Source organism: Prionailurus bengalensis, chromosome E2, assembly GCF_016509475.1.
Source record: "Prionailurus bengalensis isolate Pbe53 chromosome E2, Fcat_Pben_1.1_paternal_pri, whole genome shotgun sequence".
Classification (NCBI taxonomy): Eukaryota; Metazoa; Chordata; class Mammalia; order Carnivora; family Felidae; genus Prionailurus; species Prionailurus bengalensis.
The window spans coordinates 15237040-15261231 of NC_057352.1; the positions used below are offsets into that span (position 1 = coordinate 15237040).

A 24192-nucleotide genomic window follows, 5' to 3' on the forward strand; every position below is an offset into this window, starting at 1 on the left:
ACTGGAAGTTTGTGCCTTTAAAAAAATTTTTTTAATGTTTCTTTATTTTTGAGAGAGAGACAGACAGAGCACGAGTGGGGATGGGGCAGAGAGAGAGGGAGACACGGAATCTGAAGCAGGCTCCAGGCTTCATGCTGACAGCACAGCGTCCCACTCAGGGCTCAAACTCACAAACTGCGAGATCGTGACCTGAGCCGAAGCCGGACACTCGACTGACTGAGCCACCCAGGCACCCCGGAAGTTTGTACCTTTTGAACACCTTCACCCATCTTGGCCACCTTCATCCCCCTCACCGCCTCTGGCAACCATCAGTCTGTTCTCTGTGTCTATGAGGTTTTTTTTGTTTGTTTATATATAGAAGCTAGATATAGATACAGATATAGATGATATAGATATAGATATATTCATGGCTTCTATATATAAGTGAGATCATATGGGGTTTGCTTTTCTCTGACTTGTTTCACTAAGCTCAATGCCCTCAAACTCCATCCATGTTATCACAAATGGCAAGATTTCCTTCGTTTTTGTAGCTGAATGATACTCCCTTGTTATATACAGTCCACACCTTCTTTATCCATTCATCCATTGATGGACACTTAAGTTGTTTCCATGTCTTGGTTATTGCAAATGATGTTGCAGTAAATACAGAGGTGTGTATATCTTTTGAGCTATTGTATTCTTATCTTTGGGGTAAATACCCAAAGCGCAGTTAGTGGGTCATATGGTAGTTCTATTTTTAATTTTTTGAGGACACCCCCCCATACTGTTTTCCATAGTGGCTGCATCCATTCAGTTTTTCAAAAGGAGCCTCTGAATGGTGTAAGCTTCAAGCCCCACTTAATCCTGGATATGCCCCCACGAGTGAGAACAACTCTAGACAATTCATACTAAAGAGTTTGCATAAAGGGTGAGCTGCTGTAACAAAGAGACTCTCAAAACCAGTAGATGAGACAACCCCACGGAAGTATAATTCTCTTCCACCCTACAGCCCTGAGGGCCGTGGTCCAGTTGACAGAACATCTCTACCCAGTTTTCCAGAGACCCAGTTTTTCACTCCCTGCCCCCCTCCATAGGCTCCATGCCCAGGGGGCTTGAACTCATGACCCTGAGATCAAGACCTGAGCTGAGATCAAGAATCAGATGCTCGGGACACCTGGGTGGCTCAGCCGGTTAAGCAACCGACTCAGCTCAGGTCATGATCCCACAGCTTGTAAGTTCGAGGCCCGCATCGGGCTCTGTGCTGGCGGTGCAGAGCCTCCTGGGATTCTGTCTCTTTCTTTGCCCGTCCCCTGCTTGCTTTCTCTCTCTCAAGATAAACAAATAAACTCAAAAAAAAAAAAAAAAAGAGTTGGATGCTTAACCAACTGAGCCACTCAGGCAGAGGGCAGGCATTCTTAAACATTTTCACGCATTGGACCTCATGACAGCCTTGCAAAGCTTCTTGAAATAAAGGAAAAGACACAGGACAAAGAAATCCAATTTTTATTGTAACGCGGCTATCAAAATATTTTTAAACCCGTGATATAGTAATTTATGTGCTTCTTCGCTAATGCATTAAATAGAAAGCCACTCGTGGCAGCTTTAATAGCTACTTTAACTTGAAAGTAGAGATGAGCATAAATAATATTGCAAGATGCCTGTTGGAAAATAACATAATAAGAAAACATCTGTGATTTCTTTTGGTGATAAAGTCACAAGCTCTGCCAACACTTGTAGTCTGTTGTCTCCATTCGCAACAGACGAGCGGTGGACTGAATAGTGGCCCCCACAGGTGTTTCCAGTCCCTGGAACCTGTGACTATTTTTAATTTAGCTTATTTTATTTTTAATTTTTTTAACATTTATCTATTTTTGAGAGACAGAGCATGAGCAGGGGAGGGGCAGAGAGAGAAGGAGACACAGAATCCAAAGCAGCCTCCAGGCTCTGAGCTGTCAGCACAGAGCCCGACCCGGGACTCGAACCCACAAACTGTGAGATCATGACCTGAGCGGAAGTCAGGCGCTCAACCGACTGAACCACCCAGGCGCCCCCCCCCCTTTTTTATTTTAGAGAGAGAGAGAGAGCAGGAGCAAAGAAGAGGGTCAGAGGGAGAGAGAGAGAGAGAGAGAGAGAGAGAGAGAGAATCCTAAGCAGGCCCTGCGTTGAGCCTCGATCCCACACTTAACCCACTGAGCCACCCAGGGCCCCATGAATACATTCTTGAATCAATGATCGGCTGAATGACTGAACAGAGAAATAAAGGAATGAGTTCCTTTATTCCACAATCATTTGGGTCCTTTGACGTCCTCAGCCGCACCTGAAGTCCTTAGCAGACACTCATTCCCATCTCGTATTGGTATCACGTGAAGAGGGGCCCAAGAGAAGCTTTCCTCTTCTGTCTCTGCCTTACTGACTCTTCCCCCTGCGTGGCTCCCTGGGTCATCCCTCTGCTGTAAGCAGCCTCCCTCCAGAAGCCTCCAGTCCCTTTGTGGAGATGCTTTCTGGGTATCCCCTCACTGTCTCCTGTCCACGTTTGGGCAGCCTGCAGAGATGAGCTCCCCACCCCACCCAGACACCTGTAACCCCTGACTGTGGGTCTGAGGCCGCCCCAGCCCTGAGGAGTGTCCAGCTCAGGAGATCACTTTCCCGTGTCCATTTCCCCTTCCCAGGCTCCCCTGGCCCCGCCCTGCCCCCCAGCTTCCCCAGCCTGGGGCTTCCCCTGGCTCCCCAGACAACCTCGGGCTGTGTTCTGCCATGTCAGCCCAGACGGCCCGTCTGTCCGGGCCACATGGTGCGACACGGAGCTGAGGCAAGAATGAGCTCCCAGGAGGACGTGGAAATTTAGGCACTGTCATCGTCATCGGGGACAGAGCTGCAGCTGGCACCCGGAAGGGGAGACTGAGGCCCCAGGGCAACAGATCCCAGGGCAGCAGCCTCCTCCTCCTCTTGGTGAAAGAGGCTCAGGAGCCGGGAATGCAGCCAGGTGCGGGGCCCTAGAGAGAGGACACCATTGTGAGTGTCCCCTTCATTGCTCCTGCCGGGGTCCACCTCTGCCTCTGCTCTCCAGAAAGAGTCAGTCGCCCCACAGACCTGGACCTGCCACCCCTGCCTCTTCCCCAAGACCCAGGAGCTGCGACAGCTACAGGTGAGGGGACAGTTAGGCCCACCCCTGCCCTCACCTGTCCCCTTGCCCTTCTCCTTCTCACCGCCCCTCTCTCCTCACCCTCCCAACCTGTCCTCTCTCACCTGCCTCTGTCTCCCGTCCCCAGGTGTGGGAGCGCCCCGTGGCCTTGGAGGCTGAGCTGGCCCTGACGCTGAAGGTCCTGGGGACCGTGGCCAATGGGTCCCAGGGGGACATCCTGCACCAGCCCCTTCACACGCTGGGCCACATCCACTCCGAGCTCTGGGCCCGTGTGAGCACTCGGGGCACCCAGGCCGTGTCTGCGCTCCGACCACCTGAACGTCCCCCTCTGTCCTGGGTCCTGCCTCACATGTCACCCTCCTCTGCCCCAGCAGGCCCCCAGACCTGAGGCCACCTCCACCACTGGCTTCCCTGGCTCCACAAGGCCCCGAAGAAGGTGAGTGACCTGGGAGTGACTGGTATCTGGGGACAGCTAGGAGCCCAGATGATAGTCACTGACCCATCCCTTCCTCCCCACTGAAGTCCCTCAGCTGCCTGGAGGCCTCTGTCATGTTCAACCTCTTCTACCTCCTCATCTGGGACCTGAAAGGTGTCACCAGTGAAGACCCTTGTGTCTGATCACTGAGACCCACCTGTAGCGTGTCCCTTGGATATTATTGCCACACCAACAATCTCCCCTAGATTATTGCTTCCAGATCCCTATTTGTTTATGAAACCCCCAAAAGATGTTTATCTCATGCTTTTCATAAAATGTGTGAAAACAAACTATTTGTGACATTGATCTTGTTTATATGTGACTGCGTAAATGACTGCACGATTGCATAAGTGACTGTGGCCCTCTGAGTGTGTGTGTGGGGAGGGGGCAGCAAAGGAAGGGGGGAGAGGGTGATAGAGTTTATGAAAGAATGAATGAGGAGGGACAGGCTCACTAAGGACGCTTTCAGCTGCAAGTAGCGGAAGATTTCATTGCAAGCTACTTAAACAAGCAGTTGTGATGCCAAGTCATAACATGTCTGGATGGAGGCTGTGGCTGTCAGATCAGTGGGACAAGGGCTTTATCATGGACCTAGGGTCTGTATCTGAGTATTTCTAAGGATATGTGTCAATCTTGTGTTTGTGGTTCCTTCCCCTAAACTTACTGTGGTTCCCAATCCAGAGTGACAATTGTCATGGTGGAAATCTCTTGGGAGGGATGTCAGAGTTGTCACCAAGAAGTTATTTACGTTACACTGTGGACATCATTCTATGCAGACAGTTGTGTCTTTTGCAAACAGTTTTATTTATTCTTTCCCACCCTTTACACTTTTATTTCCTTTTCTTGCCTTATTGCACTGGACGGAACTGTAGTACTACATTGAATAAGAATGGCCTGAGAAGGCACATTTTCTCTCTTCTACAGGGAAAGCCTTCAGTCTTTCACCATTAAGCGTAATGTTAACTCTTTATCAACTTGTAGATACTCTTTGTAGACGCTCTTTATCAACTTGAGGAAGTTCTTATCTGTTCCTATTTTTATAAGAGGTGTTTAAAAATCATGAGTGAGTGTTGAAGTTTGGCAAATGTGTTTTCTGCATTGATTGATATGATCACATGAGTTTTATTCTTTAGCCTGTTTTGGTGGATTATACTGATTAGTTTTCAAATACTGACCAGTCTTGCATCCTTGGACGAACCCCATTGGATCATGGTGTATAATTCTTTGATCTATTGCTGAATTCTATGTGCTAATATTTTGTTAAAGAGTTTTGTGTCTATATTCATTACTTTTGTGTGTGTGTGAGATAACAAATTCACCTCACTTTTTTTTTTTCAACATTTATTTATTTTTGGGACAGAGAGAGACAGAGCATGAACGGGGGAGGGGCAGAGAGAGAGGGAGACACAGAATCGGAAACAGGCTCCAGGCTCTGAGCCATCAGCCCAGAGCCTGACACAGGGCTCGAACTCTCGGACCGCGAAATCGTGACCTGGCTGAAGTCGGACGCTTAACCGACTGCGCCACTCAGGCGCCCCTCACCTCACTTTTTAAGCTAGTTGAGGTAGTACTTTCTGTTATTTGTAGCCAAAACATCCTTAATGATACACGTGGAAGTGAAAGGTGAGTTTCCCTCAAAGCTGAAGAATTCTGGCTGCATGGGATTATTTGTCACCATCATTCCCTGGGACTGCAGTCGGTATGAAGTGTCAAAGTATCCTTGTATTCAGTACCCATGGAGGAGAGTCAGGAAGATGGACAATCTGGGGCGGCAGTCTGGGGAACCAGCCTCTTCTGCCCACTCCCATCTCTGTGACACCACTCTTTCTTTAAATCTGTTTCTGGAATGTTTCACTCCAGCTCTTTCAAATCTCTTCTTTCTCATATTCACTACTCCATCACTTCCTCTCTCTTTCCATACAGATTACCTTTCCCTCTACCTTCCAGAAGCTGCAAAGTAGAAATTCCTCATCATCTACACCACTCTCCTACCTTGCTCCTCTGTCCCCATGGATGAAGTGTCTTTCTGCCTGACTTGGGCCAGTGCCTGATCCTGGCCCCTCTTAATTCACTCCCCCATAAAATACCCTTCTCTTGTTCTCTAATTTTCAAAACCTTCTTTACAAGTACTTGCCCATCATCAGGCTCACCTTTCTTAGTCCATAGGTTTCTTTCCAACTATTTCTCCATATCTTTTTTCCATTGGCTCCACTTCCTTACCTACCCCAGTCTCCATAGCCCCTACAGTTGGCTTCTGCCCAAAGAGCTCCACTCAACACCAACAATCTCTTCACAGCTAAATCCTGTGATTGATTCTCTAGTTCTCACCCCAGATGGCCTCCCAGCAGCATAGAACCCATTCTTCATCCATTCCTTCTTGTAACTCTCTCCCATTTTGATATTTGTGATATTATACTTTTCTTATCTTCCTTCAAGTCTGGCTGCTACTTCTCAGTCACATTTTCTGGTTCTCTTTCTTCTTCCTACCTCTTAAATACTAGAGCTTCTCAGAGTCCTGTCCCTTTTCTTCCTTCCCTCTTTATGGTCTCTCTGGACTTATACATTTCTATATACATGATATACATTCATACATACATGAATTCACCAACAACCTTCTTGCTGATTACTCTTGTATCAGTCAACGTAGGCCAGGTTATGCTATCGTAACAAATAAGTCTCAAATTTCAGTGGCTAGTAACAACAGTTTATTGCTCATTCAACATGACCATCATGGGTAGGCTGAGTCCCAGCTCCTCACTGGGATCCAGGATAAAGGTGTAGCCCTAACTGGGATATTGCTGGTCTTAGAGTAGAGAGATTAGAGTACATGGTGGTCTATGTACTCATTCTTAGAGCATCTGCTCCAAAATGGTACACATACTTTCATTGGACAAAACAAATGACATAACCAAGACTGAGGTCAATAGGGCAGAGATTTGTAATTCCTTCCCAATAAATGGATTCCTCACTTTAAAAAGTAAGAACAGGGGCACCTGGGTGGGTGGCTCAGTCAGTTGAGCGTCTGACTCTTGATTTCAGCTCAGGTCATGATCCCAGGGTTGTGGGATCGAGCCCCACATTGGGCTCCATGGTGAACGTGGAGCCTGCTTGGGATTCTCTCTCCCTCCCTCCCTCTGCCCCTCTTCTCTCCTTGTGTGCTCTCTCTCTCTTTCTCAAACAAACAAACAAACAAACAAACAAATAAATGTAAGAACATAATTTGAATGATAAGGCAGTCTAATACATTCTAAAGTCATATCTCCAACTCTAATTTCAAGGACAGGGACAAATTAGCTTTGTTCTTGTGCATAGAAAGCAGCTCAAGTTCAAATCCACACTGGACCACCTCATAAGCCAATAACAACAAAAACTCTAATTCTAAAGGTCCCCTTGCCATCTTCTGAATAATGATCCATAGAAAGGGATTGGCCTGCGGAAACCCCTCTAAGAGCCAGTCTACTGCACCCAGAAGGCAGCGCCACTGGCTGCTCTCCATGGTTCTGAACACCGCTATCTGCCAGAGCAGGGTGGTTTCTTCCATCCCTTGGATCTCGATGAATGCCTGTTAACATCTTCAGCACTTAGAGGTAATGGTGGTGGTGGTGGCTTTTATTTTTGAGAGAGAGCGCGAGAGAGTGTGTGCCAGTGGGGGAGGGGCGGAGAGACAGAGGGCGGGGCGGGCGGGGGCAGGGAGAATCTCAAGCAGGCTTCATGCTCAGAGGGGAGCACAACATGGGGCTTGATTCCACAACCATGAGATCATGACCTGAGCTGAAATCAAGAGCCAGATGCTTAACGAACTGTGCCACCCAGGTGTCCCGGTTGTTTTTTAAACGAAATACTGTAACATCACATATAGTTGTAGAACAAAAAGAACCATACCATTGTGTATTAAATGCAAATATGTTTATCAGGGTTTTTTTTTTTTTTGCTTAAATAATAGAAAACCCCAACTCAAAACAATCAGGAATTTGTAATCTCATATAACCAGAGGTCTAAGGGTAAAATAGGCCAAGAGTTGGCCAGTTCAGGAACTCACAGTAATGTTATCAATAATCCAGATTCTTCCTATCTCTCAGCCTTGCCATTCTCAGCATTTTAGCTTCACCCTTAAGTTAGGCCAACTTATGGTCACACGGGAGCTACTACAGTTCCAGACATTACATCCTCTTGGCAATATCCAGAGGAAGAAAAGGGACAGCATCCTACCACTCCACAGATTCAGTTCTTCTCCAGCCCACCAATCATCTCCATATTGCTAAACTCAGTGGTTGATTCTCAGCCCAATCTTTCATGATCTATTCATAGTTGTTGATATAGGTGATCATTCTTTGTTCTGTGAAACATACTCTTCGCTAGTTCCCACTTGCCTGATTTTCCTTCTACCTCTCTGGTGGCTCCTGCTCAGTCTTATTTTCTGATCATTCTCCTCCTCTCCCACTTATAGACATTGGAATATACCAGGGCTCATCCTGGTCTTTATCTTTCCTCAATCTGTGATGCATTCGTCTATTCTCATGGCTTTAGAACATAACCAGCCTCTTCAGCCATGGCTCCTGGGACAGATTGAATTCTTGCTGCAAATTCTCCCCCACACCCTCAAATCCACATCATTGGTATGGCCTCACTGAAGGCAGAGTTTACGTCCCTGCCTCTCGATTTTGGACCAAGTCATGTGGATTTTTAAAGCCAATGACGTATGTCTAAAAGTGATGATGTGTCGTTCTCAAGCTAAGCCAAGCCTCATGGGTTTCCACTTGCCTGGGCTTTGGCCATGGCAATGAGAAGAGCTCCCCTGGCTTGCTGCTGTCCTTCAGGCTGGCCTCAGATCTGAACCAGCCAGACCCACAGCTTGAAGCAGCGCCACCCATCTGAACCTGGCCGGAATCTGCCAGAGATTATCAGAGCCACCTCCGGCTGATCTGCAGATGCTGGGCTCGGTAAGTGGTTATTGTGGTTTTGAGATATTTGTGATTATTTATTACACAGCACAAAGTGACTGATACCACTCCCAAATTTTGATCTTCAGACCTCACCCCTGAACTCCAAGCTTATACATCAAAGTGACTACCGAACAACTTCATTTAGATGTCCAATGGGCTTCTCAAACTTATCATGCCCCAAACATAACTCCCGCTCTTCTCATGTTAACCCTGTTGTTTCTATAATCTTTCTCAGCCCAGTAAGTGGCAGCTCATCTTTCCAGACCCACAGGCGAAAGACCGTGGAATCATCCCTGGCTCCTCTCTTTTCTGTCATTTCTCACATCTGGTTAGTACACCCAGTTGGCTCTAATTGTAAGTATATGCTGAATCTGATGATTTCTCACTCTCTCCACTGCCCCCACCTAGTCTTGTCCACCCTCTTCCCCCTGGACCATGGCAGCAGCCTCCTCCCTGGGCTCCCAGTCTATTCCCCAAACACAGCCAGAGGGACCCTGTGAACACCTGAGTCAGGCCAGGACCCCCCTTGCTCTCTCCTGGCTCCATTTTGCTCAGAGTAAAAGACAAAGTCCTCATATAAGGCCCCACATGACCTGCCCCCCTGACCTCCCTGATCTCATCTACTCCTCTCTCTTCCCACCTCTCTCCATTCTGGCCACACGAATTCCTTACCATTTCTTAAATATTCTTTTGCTCTGGCAGTTCCCTCTGCCTGGAATGCTCCCCCACCCTCCCCCAGCATTGCCATAGCTCCCTCCTTCCCCTCCTCAAGTCTTTGCTGACTTGAGGTCAGGCTTCCCTGACCACTCATTCAAAATTGTTCCTACTCTGTTCCATGCCCGCTGCTTGATTAACTTTTCTCCGTAGCATGTATACCATGTGGCATTCAATCATTTCATTTATTTTCTTTTGCTTATTGCCAGTCTCCCCACGTGGAATGCAATCTCCCCAAGGGCACTGTCTTTTTGTCTCGTTAGTAAAGCCAATTACCCACCCCACCCCACCCCCCAGCCCCTAAATGTGACTGGTATGACACGTCGTTTCTGAGCCGGTGCACACTTTACCTGCTTTCTCCTATGACCAGAGACTGGCAAGGATCCGGGGTATTGTCTGAGTAAGTCGCCAAAGTGACTTGGATGAGCATGTGGTGTGAGCAAGAACCTTTGCAGACGTCAGCCCCCGAGGGTTGCTTGTTCCCGCGGCAAAATGCAGCGTGTCTTAACTTACCGGCTCGTCGTCACCAACCCACTGAGTGTCTATGAAGAGGAAATGAGAACATGTATTAGTACTACTTTTATCATTGCTACTGTCACTATTTTTTTTTTTTTAATTTACTACTCCTCCTACTTTGGGGTGTATTGGCACCAGTCAATCGAATTCATCCCTTGCCTTCTGGAAGTCCCCTTGCTCCCCACGATCACTTTTTCAAGACTTGAGGTATAATAGACATAGAATATTATATTAGTTCCAGCCATACAACATAATGATTCGACGTCGGTACGTATGAATAATCACCAACTAAGTCTAGTTAACATCCGTCCCCGTACATTACTACGATGTTTTTTCCTGTGATGAGACTTTTTCAGATCTATCTTAGCAATGTTCAAATACGGGCTGCAGCATTATTAACTGTGGCCATCATGGTGTGGTTACAATCCCGTGACATTTATTTCATAACGAAGAGTCAGTGCCTTTGCCCCTTTCCACCCATTTTTGTCCACATTCTACCTCTGCCCTGCCTCTGGCAGCCACCAATTCTCTATTTCTGTGAGTTCGGTTTTGCTTGTGTGTGTGTGTGTGTGTGTGTGTGTGTGTTGTTTTCATGCGCCACACATAAGTGAGATCCTACACTATTTGTCTTTTTCTGTCTGACTTATTTCACTCAGCATGATGCTCTCAAGGTCCACCTGGGTTGTCGCAAACAGCAAGATTTCCCATTTTCATGGCCAAATAACATCCCATCGTGTACCTATACCACATTTCCCTTATCCTTTCTCCCACTGGTGGTCACTTAGGGTGCTTCCATGACCTGGCTATCGTAGATAGGGCTGCGATGAACATGGGGGCGTAGATACCTTTTTGAATTCGTGTTTTGTTTTCTTCAGGTAAATACCCAGAAGTGGAGCTGCTGGGCCCATAATCACTGTGGTTCCCTGGAAGACTTTAGCCAACACCCAATTCCTCAGGGGATCCCCTGCCCCAGTTAGCTCTCTTAGGAGACATGAGACATTTTAGGGCAGAGTCACCACATTCATTTCCTATGGCTGGTGTAACAAATTGCCACAAGCTTAGTAGTCCGCAACAACAGCATTCACTCTCCGATAGTTCTAGAAGTTAGAAGGTAAGGACGAGACCTCAAAGGCTAAAATCAAGGTGTTGGCAGGGTTGATTCCTCAGGGGGGATCCGGGGAAGAATTCATTTCCTCGTCTTTTCCAACTTCCGCTGGTGGCCTGCATTCCTGGGCTTCGGGCCCCTTCCTCATCCTTGAAGCACATCGCCCCAATCTCTGCTTCGGCTGTCACACCTTTTCCTCTGTGGTCAAGTCTCCCTCGACTGCCCGCTTACAAAGACATGTGTTTGCGATTGGAGTTCACCCAGATAATCCCGGACAATCTCCCCATCTGAAGATCTGTAACGCATTCACATCTGCGAAGTCTCTTTTTACCAAATAAGGTCACATTCACGGCTTCCAGGATTGGTACCAGAATATTTCTGGAGGCCGTTCATCAGCCCACCGCAGTCAGCCTTCTCTCTACCACACCCAGGCTGTGGACAGGCTGGATCCCCTTTTCTCTTCTCCTGGATATCTGTCCCCTATCCGCCTCTCGTGCCATCCCTCGACCTGCCTCTTACCCAAGCTTTGTGACAATCCTTCAATGTTTGTTCTTTCTTTAGGAACAGGAAACTTGGTCTGTCAGCAGGCAAATGGCTAACCCAAGACTCATCTTCGTGTGGCATCATGTGCTCCCCTGGAGCTAAGTTCAGTGTCATGTGGCACTTCTGGGAAAGACCTAAAGGGTAAGGCATTCACTCTTCCCTCCCTCCCTCCCATTGTCCACCTGTTGTCTGGGATTGTGGGTGTGAAGGATGGAGCACAAGCAGCCATCTTGGACCATGAAGAGGAACCCACATATTGACGATGGAGCCACAGTATAGAAGGAGGTTGGGTCCTGACACTGGAGCCCCAGACGGCTTGGGCGACTGCCTCTCTTCATACAAGAGAGACTACTCCTCCTTTATAGTAAAACTCAATACTGATCTGCGATAGGCAGAGTAACTGTCCCCCCAAGATGTCCATGCTCTAATCCCTAGTCCCCATGCAAGTGTAATGGTGGTGGCGCCTGGGTGGCTCAGTTAAGCTACCAACACTTGATTTAGGCTCAGGTGAGAAACCCAGGGTCGTGGAATCCAGCGCCGCCTGGGGTTCTGTGCTGAGCATGAAGCCTGCTTAAGATTCTCTCTGGGAAAAAAAAAAAAAAAAAAAAAAAAAAAAAAAAAAAAAAGATTCTCTCTCTGCCCCTCCCCCTCTCAAAAAAATATACCAATGACGAATATAAGCAATAAAAAGGAAACGTCCCATGCAAGCCTCAAAGCTAAAAAGCTACAACTAACTTTTGTGTCTTAGCCCCACTTCACACACGAAGAAGCTGAAGTCTACAGAGGTTGTTCAGCGTGCCCAAGTGCACGGAGCTCGTGAAGGGCAGAGTCGGGATTTGAACCTGGACGCCGGCACACCCAGGCTGCCTGGTGAATCTCCGTGCTCTGGCGCCACCTCGCGAGGGCTCTCAGCCTCCCCTAACCCGTCCCGAAGCCGCCGAAGCCCCGCCCCGCTTCGGGCTCCGCCCAGGGTTTCACCCGCACCCGCACCCGCACCCGCACCCGCACCCACGGCTGCAGGGACTCTTGAGCCAAAGCTGTTCCAGCCCCGAGGAGTCTCGGACTTCGCTTCCTCCACAGCCTTCCTCCTGAAATTTCATTGGAGTTTCTCTTTCTATCTAACCGCTGCCCGGGCGTCCACTTGGCCTTGCCCACCTTCCAAATCCTGCCACGACCTCCTGGTGACAGGTTCCATATTTGGAGCTGCATTCTCGCTACACCTGTCTCGGCTGGGGAGAGACGCTTCTTCAGTGGCCCCCAGCAGCCTGGCGGCACCCGGGAGCTCGCGGGAAATGCAGAGCCTAGATCCTTCACCCAGACCTGTTGGATCGGTTTCTTAAGACCCTCCCCCCTCCCTCCCCAAGCGATTTGCGGCGCAGCGAAGGTTGAGTAGCCTTGACCTAGACAGCAAGGGGGCCATGGGATCCAAGGGAGGCTTGGAAACAAGGAGCCTCACCTGGGGCCGGTGTATCTGAGAATACGGTCTTCAGCCACGTCCTGAAGTTGGATGATGACTGACCTTTTGTCTGTGTTGGAGAAGATTCAAGTTCATGTGAGGCATTAGGTTCCAGGCACCGCCTTATGAGGCTCCCCCTGGGACCCCCAAGACCTGTCCCTTTTTCTATGGCTAACGTGTTTTTTTTTTTAATCAGGAAAATTCTGTGAAATACGTCTTATAGAAGCTGAAAAACTTGAGGTGTCAATACAGAAAATTCTAGATGTAATAAAGTCAGTGACCTGCGGAGACTTAGAAGACCAAAACCCTACCCAGCGTTTTTCAAACTCCAGGAGGCATCAAATTACCAGGAGGGCATTTAACACTCAGATTGTGGGGCTCCACCCCTAGAGTTTCTGACTCATCCAACTTGGGTGAGGCTGAGAATTTGCACTGACTTCTAACAAGTCCCCGGGGGATGCTGATGCCATTGATCCGGGGACCATACTTCTGAGAATCCCTATTTCCAAACCATAGGATTATGGCTGCTTGGGGGGGGGGGGGGTGGTCATATTAGCCCTTAAGGATTATACAGAAATAATCCCACCAGTGACATATCATTGCAGAAGCGTAGTGAGTTCCCCTGATCCAGTGTGAACTTGAGTACCGATCTGAATATTTTCCTGTACTTATGCAACAGACAGCATTTTCATTTCAAGGGTGTGCCACCTATAATATTGTCTGTGTTCAGGCACCACCTTGATTGAGACAAATACTTCCTTTTTCTACTAGTGGCAATTTCACGTGCACACCAATCTCCTTTTTTAGGGTCTTGTGAAAAATGTGGCATTCAGGTTGTGAGCTCTGAAAAGATTTTTTCCTGATGATACAAATCAAAATATACCAGTGGACATTAAGGGGGAAACTGGCTATTCTTTGCACTGTATTCCCAGAGTCCTTTGCAATGCCCCGTTTTAACTCTCTTCACATTGTGTTCAAATTATTGATCTACTTTCTCAAGGGCTCATGGGTTCCTCAAGGGCAGGGCATTCTTCCTTTTTTTTTTTTTTTTTTTGAAAAAAAAAAAAGGAAAAAAGGAGATGTTTACTTTTCTACTATTTGCCCAGTTTGTGTTAATAAACAGTAAGGAAATTGTTTCTGGGTGAAGATGACTGTGGGTGCTCACTCTGGGACATCAGAAATGTGCATGGACTTTTGTGCTTTGGAGATTTCATGGGGTGTAGAGCGGGAGTGGTTGAGGGCTGGGGGCTTGTTGTTGATGGTGGGTGTGCTTCTGTCCGGGGGCGGGGACAGAGTTTCTCCCCGACTGTGTCCAAGCATGTGTCTGCGCTGAGTGCGTGCTGTTCTCTAGAACTCACCAGTGAGTCTCAGTGACCATCAGTGGTCGACTGTGTCACAGCATGTCCCTCCCCTCCCCTCCCCTGCCCGTGTATGTGACCCCGGATTGGGGATGCCGTGCCCTCGCGCTGGGTCTCCGTGGGTTCTCTCTGATGCTGGCTGTATACTATGATCCACAGCCAAGGGTCCTGTCGCTGGGTCTGTCTCCCCATCAGGGTATCCTTGCTGTCCCGTGTCGCTACAGTGTCTGATGTTCGTGGCCCTCTCCAATAGCACTATGCTTTCCTGTCTCCATCCCTGATCCAGGGACCCATGCAGAGCTGGGAGGGTGGGGGCTCTGTGTCCCTGAGGTCAAGGAGGCCGGCTGGGAAGTTAGCGGCTGGAGATTAGATTTCATGGGCTCACAGGAGGAAAGGAGGGGGAAGGATCCAGGTTCTGGTTTGGGGCAGGGCCAGGCCAGGATCCAGGGTCTCAAAATCATCATTATAAGACAGTCACAACTGCTCCCGTCTCTGGAGCTTGTTCCCTGTGCTGGGCACTGTACTTTGTGCTTTATATATTTATATTGATAATGTTTTTGTTCAGTATTACAGATTAAGTATTTATATTATATGTATAAATAAAAATTATGTGGATTGTTCCTAATGTTTATGGATAAGATTTAATTATGTCAGTTATAGATTTCTTTATATAGTTATTTTCTTTTTTTAAATGTTTAGGGGCGCCTGGGTGGCTCAGCCGGTTAAATGTCTGACTTCGGCTCAGGTCATGATCTGACGGTTCGTGGGTTCGAGCCCCACGTCCGCTCTGTACTGACAGCTCAGAGCCTGGAGCCTGCTTCCCATTCTGTGTCTCCCTTTCTCTGCCCCTCTCTCGCTCATGCTCTGTCTCTTTCTCTCAAACATAAATAAACATTTTTTTAACATTTATTTTTGAGAGAGTGAGAGAAAGCGAAAGAGAGAGAGAGAGAGGGTGCGAGCACACGAGTGGGGGAGGGGCAGAGAGAGATGGGGAGACACAGAATCCGAAGCAGGTTCCAGGCTCTGAGCTCTCAGCACCGAGCCCGACGCGGGGCTCGAACCCACGAATCACGAGATCGGGACTTGAGCTGAACTCTCAACCGACTGAGCCACCCAGGCGCCCCATAGTAAATTTCTATTGTCCTTTTCTATCATCCCATTGAAGGTAGGAGGAAACCAAAGCTCAGAGAGGTGAGTTCACTTGCCCAAGGTCACTCAACAGTGACAAGAGTCAAAACTTTGAACCTTCTTCCAAGTGTTTCTAGCCTTTGGCTCCTCACCCCTGCATGACCCTGGCCAAAGCGGGGAGACAGCATCTGGGGGCCCCGGGGGTGGGGGCAGGGCGAGCTGGTCGGGGAGAAGAGCAGACTGCCCTTGATGTCGCCTTGTGCTGCTTTGTGTTTATTGAGCTCTTACTGTGTGCCAGGCACCGTGCTCAGGGCTGACGTAGTAACAGTGATGGCAAATGCCCACAGGACACTTGGCAAGGGCCCTACCGTTAGTGCTGTCACGGGGACTAACTCACTGACCCCTTATGCCAGCATCCTGAGGTGGATATCATTGTTGTCCCCCTGGGGCCCTGCTCAAAGAGAAGCTGGGATTTGGCCCCAGGCAGCCTGGCTCCGTAGGCCGTTCACTTACCCCCTCCCTCTGTACTTTCTGTCACCCTTTGTAATCTTCATAACAATCATCCATTAAAAATTTTTTCATGTTTATTTATTTTGAGAGAAAGAGGGAGAGAGAGGGAGAGAGAGAGAGAGAGAGAGAGAATCCAAGCAGGCTCCACACTGTCAGCACAGAGCCCGACAGGGGGCTCAATCTCACCAACTGTGAGATCGTGACCTGAGCCGAAATCAAGAGTCAGACACTCAATCGGCTGCCCAGGTGCCCCAGAATATCACCCATTTTTCAGATGAGGAAACCAAGGCCAGACTTGGCCTTACCCGCAGAGCCACAGACTTGAAACACTGATTGTTGATGGGTTCATCCACTCTTCACTCTGTGCTCACCTGGCAGGCAGCCAGGAACTCCCAAGTCTCTGAAGGGTCTTGGCCAGGCTCCCAGATGCCCAGCTCCCTGTCCCCCTGTGAGGTCCCAGCCTACCCACCCTTCCTTTGCTGCTCCTTAAGTTTCCCTTCGGTTTGTGTCATTTCTGCTTGCTGATTGGTCACCGCTTACTGTATGTTACAAGAATTGTCTACTTTTTCCCAGGTTAAAAGGTTTTCGTTTAGGCTGTGTTGCTATACAAAAGGTTTACATGTTATACAGCTCACTAGGTCCTCTGTTTATCTTATAAATTCAAGATTTCCAGTCTTCTTAAGCAAATCTTCTGGCTCCTGGGAAATGGGGAGGAGGTTGTGGCAGCCTCCTGTTCCTCCCCTCTCCCTCTCCAAGGCTTGCCTTTCTTGGGGGGGGGGGGTTGTTTGATATCTTCTTGTCCATTTGTAAGCACTCTTTATATATTATAGCTATCATTGATACACTGGCCCACGTGTTGCGATCTCCCACCCCCCACCCCCACCCCCAAACCTTTTTATATGTTGCCTTGAGGTGGTGAAAACCAAGTGTTGTCCTGATATGTCTAATTCACAGATTCTGGGTTTCCAACCTTGGTTGGGAATCTCTCCTGTTCTGGGGGGAGTGGGATCTTTCTCCTCCTCTCCTCCCCTCCTCTCCCTTCCCTCCAGGGCCTCTCTCTCCTTACCTCCAGCTTTTCCTTTCCCAAGGTCCTGTGTCCTGATAAGGGGACTTGCCCAGCCTGGAAACCCAGCCCCCCACCCCCACCCCGCCCTCCGTTGATCTCTCTTTATTTGGAAGTGGGCGGAGGGGGGGTTGGTTTCCAATCCCTGTCGGTTTTCTAGAGCTGTTCCTACCGATACCTATAAGGCTATGCTGCCCTCCTGTTACAAGAGACTCGTCCTCAAGTCCCGTTAATCGACTTTTTAAAAATAACGTTTGCCACGTGAAAGTTACTAGGTTGTATACAAATCTGCCCAACTCGTGTTCAGCGGCTGTGGGTTTCCGGCCTCGGTTAGGAAGGCCTCCCCGCGGGGGAGGCGAGGGAGGGCGACCTTATCTCGCAGCTTCTCCCTTCCCACGGGTCAGGCGCATAAAAGCTCGAGGGGACGCGGCCCGAAGTGTCGCCATGTCCCCGCTGTGCGCCCTGCTGCTGGCCCTGGCCCTGGTGGCCGTCCCCGGCATCCGAGCCGCCTGCCCGCTGCCCGCCGACCTCAAGAGGCCGGACGGGACGCGCACGTGCGCCAAGCTCTACGACAAGAGCGACCCCTACTACGAGAACTGCTGCGGGGGCGCCGAGCTGTCGGTGGAGCCGGGCACCGACCTGCCCTTCCTGCCCGCCGATTGGAACAACGCCGCCTCCTCGCTCGTGGTGGCCCCGCGCTGCGAGATCACCGTGTGGTCCCTGCGCGGCAAGGCCGGCAAGACGCACAAGTTCTCGACCGGCGCCTACCCGCGCCTGGAAGAGTTCCGCAAGGGCATCTTCGGAGACTGGTCCAACACCATCGCGTCGCTCTACTGCAGGTGCCCGCCCGCGCCCCGGCCCCGCCTCCGCGTCCAAAGCGCGAACCGCCCCCCCACCCCAGCCCCCGCCACCCGGCGCCCCCGACCCACGTGGGGACTCCCTAGAACCAATCCCGGAGGGCCCCCTTCCCCTGCCCGCACCCTCCCCCCGGCAAGGCCATGCCCTTCGGACCCAGCTCTGGGATTCCCGGACTCAGAAGTTGACCCCACCCTCCAGCCCGCCTCCCACCTTCCTGAATCCTCCACCTGCGGATCGGTCCAGAGCCTGGCAGTCCTAGGCCTGGCTTGGGGATGGGGAGCCACCAATCCTCTCACCCTGGAGCCCCCAGAACCGAAGCCAGTCGTCCCACCCCCAGATCATCGGGTCCTGGAGCTCCCAGACCCAACTCTGGGACTCCCAGACTCTAAACTGACCCACTGCAAGACCCCAAACCCAGTTCCAGGAAGCCCCCAGCTACCCTCATGCTCCCCCCATCCACCTAGACTCTCTAGATGGGCCTCCGCCCTGGACACCAGTCCCAGGAGGCCCTGCTAGGGTTCTGGAGTCCTCCAGACACAACTTTGGAGGCCCCTGAGCCCACTCTGCACTCTCCCATGCAAGCTCACAGACCCTGGGGCCCTACACCGAGTCAGAGCTCTCTCCACCTGTTGGGTCCCTCCCCCTACAAGAGCGCCAAGAGCTCCCAGGACACCTAGGTCCTGAACTCAGAGCCCAGCCCCAGCCCTCCACCCCATCTCAGGCTTTCGGAAGCCCCCACACCCTGGATCTCTAAGCCCCTGGCATCCCCCGCTGGTGACAATTTTTGACTCTGTTGCAGGTGTTACTGATGCCTTAGAGGTACCTCGTGTCCAACCCCCACAGAGTGCAGAGGCCCCTCACCTGGGGTATGCTGAAGGCCCCAAGTCCCAGGAGGAGAGAACTTTCTTCCTGCCCCCTCCCCACCCTGTCTTCCCTGCAATATAGAGTGTGCTTGTGAAGTTACCCTGTCTGCCATCTACTCGTGCTTGGGGCCCAAGTCCACACTGGAAAGGGCGGTCGGGGCCGGGGGGCGGGGGGGGGGGGAGGTCGGGGGAGAGAGCAGGGTGGTGAGGCCTGCATCAGCCTATACTTGGGACAATGCTGTAGGTGGGGACATACTCATAGATTCTGCCATGGATTTAGGTGTGCACAAAGGCACACATCCACAGGACACGCGTGTGACATGTACCGGTGGCTGACTGTTAAACGTTCAAATGCTTCCCACACTTTTTGGTAGATAGCCCACCCCGCCCCCAGCTGTTCTGGCCTGCCAGGGACCTCCAGATTCCCTCAGGATTCACGAATGGAACAGCAGGAGGCCTCCAAGGACCCTGCCCAGGCTAAGACCGGGGTCTCCTGCGTGATCTGGCCAGAGCCCCGGGCTTAGGGGTGGTTAAAGACTTTCAATCTCTTTTTCCCCAACACATGGAAAAAATTTTCGTTCAGATTTGCAGTCTGTCCCGCCACTGTCCCCAGCACGATGGCCCCGGATGGATACCATACTTTGCTGGGTTCGGGGGCTCTGGAGGACTGAGGCGGAGAAGTGAGGGTCTTGTGGGAAAAGATATGGGGACGGCTCTAGGGGTTGAGAACTTGGGGGTGCGGGGAGAAGGGGAACAGTCTGAGACTAAGAGATGCCAGAGAAGAGGCAGGTGGCGGCTCCAAGAGGCTGTAAACTGGGGACATGTGGAGAGATCAGCGGTCAAGGGAGGTGCAAAGGGCACAGGGGTTGTGGGGTGCTGGAAAATCACGGTGTGAACTCAGTGACATTGTGAAGAAGCAAACGCCAGGGAAAAGACTCCACATCCCCGCGCACACGCATTTATTCATCGATCCACAAGGATGCACGAAGCCCCTACTGTCTGTCGAGCACTAACTCAGGAGGAAATGGCCGCTGCCCTCACGGAGCTCAGAGAGTGCGGAAGCAATGCCAACGAGTCAGACGTCCAAGGCTGTGGGAAGATGCCAAGCGGGGAGCCGAGGGCCAGGCAGGAATAAGGGGCCCAGGAGGTGGTCAGCGATCAAGGAGAAGCTGAGGGGTCATGAAGGGATTAAGGGAACAGGTGGTGGTGAGCACCAGGGAGGTGGGAAGAGAAGGCCACAGAGCCGAAGGGTCGGGGAGGTGCCAAGGGATCGGGTAAAGTGTCAAGGCTGTGGACAAGTGACACCGGGGGTCAGAACGGGCCCGGAGTCTGCCAGTCACTCCCTGAACTGCACGGACACGGAGGAGTCCGTCACCCTGGTCCGCCGCAGCCCCCCAGGCTCCATCCGGTTCTTGGTCTTGTGCAGGAAGTGGACGAAGCGCACGCCAGGGCCATACTGGCGGAACACGTGGGACACCTGTGGCAGCACCCAGGGTTAGGGGAGAAGTCCTCGTTAGGGACCTGCGATCCCTACCCTACCCTGCCTTCTGCCCTCTCTGAGGTGACAGGAACACGTGTCTGGGGATGGCAGCCGGGGACAGAGCCTCACCTGGATCCAGCAGCCGGGGCGGCCTCTCCCGGAGACCCGGGGGGCCACATGGTGCTGCGCGATGACCGTGCGGCGGTCGGCTGCCAGCAGCCAGACGTGCAGCTCATAGACGCACGTGTCCAGCCGGCTGTCCTCGTACCTGGGGGTTGGGTCCAGGCCTTCAGCTGCCACTGCGGCCCCGACGTCCCGGCCCCAGCCCCTGGCCCTGATGGCCATTCAGCACACGCTCACTGGCACCCGCTCTGTGCACCCGGGGCCGGGCAGTGCTGGCCACACAGCAAGATGGTCCCCCGCCCCGCCCTTCCGGGAGTCACAGTCTGATGGGGGAGGCAGACCTGTCACCAGTGAAACCAAGAATGGTGGGGGCTGGGAGGGGGGAGGTCTGGGGGCACATAATGCATAATGCGTCTGCCCCAGCTCGAGGGTAGTCAGGAAAGGATTCTTGTGTAACCAGGCGTGACGGAACCCCAAAGGATAAGAAGGACTTTATCTCGAGAACAGGGGGTGCCGAGCATCTCAGAAAGAAGGACCGGCCTCCGGCCTGGCCCATCTCAAAAGCTGGGAGTCTCAGGGCGAAGGGGCTAGTGCAGTGGGCGGGGCTGGGTCCTGCAGCGGGCGAGCCGGTCTTGGTGATGAGCTCAGACCAAAGGGGAGGAAAGGTGAGGTTTCCACATCCGGGAGCCCATCCCGTGAGCTGGCGGGGACAGGCTGGCCGGGCAGGGGCACGTACCAGTCCATGACTGTGATGTCTGGCTGCTCATCGTCGAGGAGCTCCTCCCAGAGGCCCTCGGCCATAAGATCCACACACTGCTGCTTCACGGTCCAGCTGCGGGACAGGGCAGTGGGGGGGGGGAGGGGGCGGGCAGTGAGGCCTGGGACGTGCTGGGGTCCTAGCGCCCTCGCAGAGACATCAAGGGCACCCACATAGGGGCGCCGCGCACTCAGTCAGCACCTTGAGGGTTCCTCTATTCCCCTCTGAGGGGCATTCCTTCGGAACCCCATGATGCAGATGAGAAACAGAGGCTCAAGAAGGGAAGTCACTGGCCTTAGGGATCCCAACCGAGGTGCGTGTGACTGAGCCCCTGAGTTACACCGTCTCCCCTAATGTGCAGAAATGAGGCTCGGTTTGATGGAGAATCAATAGTGGCCTGGTGACTCCCTCTCCCGAGGGGAAAAAAGTGGAGAAAACAACACTAAGACCTGTTATTTATTGAACATCTACTACATGCGGGTGGGACCTAGCCAGCCAGACCCTCCCTTGTGTTTTGCGAGCATTCTTTTATGTCAAAGCCTGTGCACCAAGCAGGAGACTGAGGCCCAGAGGGGCAAAGTCAGTGTCTCTAGGGCCCCCAGCCAGACCCTGGGGCAGGGAACCAAACACAGGCCACACGCATCCCGGCCGCTCACCTGAGGTTCTGCTGGAGCTTCTCGGTCCTAATGTACCAGCCGTGGAAGTTGCCTGGCAGGTAGAGGAGCAAAGCGTTAGAACAAGCACATTCTCCAGGACTGTCCCCTCCCCTAGGGCGCCGCCACCAGCACTCACCCAGAGTCTCCAGGGGCTGCTGGGTGGGACCAGTAGGGGGTGCTGGCTCATAAATGTTGATGCCTGAAATGCACAAGGTTGAGTGGAGCCTCAGGCAGGCTGAAATTGCCTCTAGCGCTCCCCCCCCCACCCCGTCCCACCCCTACCCGCCTCCACCGGACTCCCCCCCCCCCCCCCAGGGCTCCGCTGGAAGGGCAGGAATCTGTGCCAGACCGGACCTGCCTGGCAGCGACGTGTGAGTCAGAGCCTTGCCAGAGCCCTGGGAATGTCCGGGGGGGAAAAGCGACGGTGCGGTGAAGAGGGAGGGTGGAAGGGGGAGGGCGTCCTGGCGTGACAGACAGAGGGACCGAGAGAGAGAGGCACGTAGAGAAAGAGACAGAAATACAGGCGGAGGGAGGCAGGGAGAGAGAGGTAGAGATACGGGATAAGACAAAGAGACACAAGGGGACATAGCAGGGGCAAATGATACAGACGGAGACAGAGGGCCGTGCAAGGTGGGACGGAGAGAGGCGCCAGGAGACGGAGAGGGGCACAATGACGGGAGAGCCGGGGAAGGATGCCGGGAAAGCGAGAAGGGCAGAGAAGGAGAGACGGAGGGCCGCGAGGGGGCCGCGCGCGGCGGAAGAGGCGGGGCCTCGGGGCCGGGTGCCCTGCGGGTCCCGCACCTTCGGGGTTGGGCGAGCGCAGCAGGTTGCGGTAGAGCGGCCGCCGCAGGAACAGCAGCTTCCAGGTGAGGCGGGGGGGCAGCTCCAGGCTCCCGCCGGGCGGCCCCCACTCCTCCAGCAGCAGCTGCCGGGCGTAGGCCTCCGACGGCTGCTCGGGCCGGGGGGACCCGGGGGACTCGGGGGGCGCGGGGGACGGCGGCGACGGCGGCGGGGGCGGGGACGGCGGCTCCCGGGGGCTCTCGGGCTGGTCGGTGTCCATCCCGCTGCCGAGCGCGTGTGGGTCGCGCACCTGCTCGGTCTGTGGGCTCCGGGCGACTGTGCCGGGCTCGGCCGCGGGGCTCGGGGTTAACTGGGGGCGGGAGGGGCGGGGCGCTCGGCGGGCATTTAAGAGACGGGTGTGTTGGGGGCAGGCCCTCGGTCCCAGGCCCTCCGCCCTCAGACTTAGGAGTCCGGGGCCCCAGTCCCCTGCCCCTTCAGACCCTGGAGTCCGGGTCCGCTCCTCCGCCGGGACCCAGGAGTCCGGGCGCCCAGCCCCGCTTCAGTTTCCCAAGCCTCCTGCCTCAGTTTCCCCGGGGCCGGCCGAGGGCCCAGGCATTGGCCCTGGGAGAAGCGTGTGACAAAAGAGCTAATACCAGGGCTCCCCGCCCTCATCAAGACCTGGCATGGCAGGGTTCAGAGGTCAATTGAGGAAGACCCCCTCCTGCCCCCACCCCGTTCGCATCCAGAGGGTAGGAGGTTGGGGGGAGGTCCTACCTCTGCTGCTTCCTCCTCCCCCCTCACCTGGGCCACACCCTTGGGACCCTGACAGGGGCATCCGGGTGGCTGAGTCAGGTAAGCGCCTTGATTTCAGCTCAGGTCATGATCTCACAGTTTGTGAGTTCGAGCCCCGCTTAGGGCTCTGTGCTGATGGTGCGGAGTCTGCTTGGGATTCTCCCTGCACGCACTCTCTCTCTTTCTCTCTCTCTCTCTCTCAAAATAAATAAACTTTAGAGAGAGACAGAGAGGGACAGAGAGAGAGAGAGAGAGAAAATGAGGGGGGGGGTGCAGAGAGGAAGACACAGAATCTGAAGCAGGCTTCAGGCTCTGAGTTGTCAGCACAGAGCCTGATGCGGGGCTCGAACTCACGGACCGCGAGATCACGACCTGAGCTGAAGTCTGATGCTTAACTGACTGAGCCCGCCAGGTGCCCCAATAAACTTTTTTTTTTTAATTTTTTTTTCAACGTTTATTTATTTTTGGGACAGAGAGAGAGCATGAACGGGGGAGGGGCAGAGAGAGAGGGAGACACAGAATCGGAAGCAGGCTCCGGGCTCCGAGCCATCAGCCCAGAGCCCGACGCGGGGCTCGAACTCCGGGACCGCGAGATCCAGACCTGGCTGAAGTCGGACGCTTAACTGACTGCGCCACCCAGGCGCCCCTAAACTTTTTTTTTTTAGAAAGAGAGAGATGCAGAGGGACAGATGTGAAGGCGCGAGATGGGGGACCCCAGGGAAGCCCTGAGAGAACAGCAGAGAGGGGAGCAGCAACCCCACCTGGGTTTGGGGGGGCCTGTACCCCTTCCCGGGACAGGGGCAGGGGTTACGGACTGCCAACCCCTCTTTCCTCAGAAGTCCTGGGGATTTTGGAGTGAGGGGTAGGGCGATGGTGGGGGCAAGAGGTCGGGGTGCGGAGGAAGTGGGGTGCCGGAGGAACCTGTAGGGCCGGATGCCCGCGGCCACATCC

The 24192-nt window shown here is 52.7% G+C and overlaps 2 protein-coding genes and 1 pseudogene across 2 annotated transcripts; 2 read left to right on the forward strand and 1 right to left on the reverse strand.

Moving 5' to 3' along the window:
• The first annotated feature begins 2733 nt into the window (after positions 1–2733).
• On the forward strand, positions 2734–3739 carry LOC122494293 (annotated as a pseudogene).
• A 13622-nt stretch (positions 3740–17361) lies between these two features.
• On the forward strand, positions 17362–18753 carry SYCN (syncollin). Its single transcript, XM_043598968.1, has 2 exons — positions 17362–17771; positions 18590–18753. Exons 1-2 carry the CDS (start codon positions 17377–17379, stop codon positions 18597–18599), a joined length of 405 nt encoding a protein of 134 aa, XP_043454903.1. The 5' UTR covers positions 17362–17376; the 3' UTR covers positions 18600–18753.
• An 836-nt stretch (positions 18754–19589) lies between these two features.
• Positions 19590–22802, reverse strand: NCCRP1 (NCCRP1, F-box associated domain containing). Its single transcript, XM_043598966.1, has 6 exons — positions 22471–22802; positions 21806–21868; positions 21670–21721; positions 20993–21088; positions 20263–20401; positions 19590–20130 (listed from the first exon to the last, which is right to left on the reverse strand). Exons 1-6 carry the CDS (start codon positions 22727–22729, stop codon positions 19990–19992), a joined length of 750 nt encoding a protein of 249 aa, XP_043454901.1. The 5' UTR covers positions 22730–22802; the 3' UTR covers positions 19590–19989.
• Positions 22803–24192: the final 1390 nt, after the last annotated feature.

Excerpts from the sequence above, each read along its gene's own strand:
- SYCN (XM_043598968.1), top strand. The coding sequence starts at position 17,377 with ATGTCCCCGCTGTGCGCCCTGCTGCTGGCCCTGGCCCTGGTGGCCGTC.
- NCCRP1 (XM_043598966.1), bottom strand. The coding sequence starts at position 22,729 with ATGGACACCGACCAGCCCGAGAGCCCCCGGGAGCCGCCGTCCCCGCCC. Across the intron at positions 21,722-21,805 it reads GCAGCCCCTGGAGACTCTGG|GCAACTTCCACGGCTGGTAC; the intron begins GTGAGTGCTGGT and ends TCTACCTGCCAG. Across the intron at positions 21,089-21,669 it reads AAGCTCCAGCAGAACCTCAG|CTGGACCGTGAAGCAGCAGT; the intron begins GTGAGCGGCCGG and ends CCTGTCCCGCAG.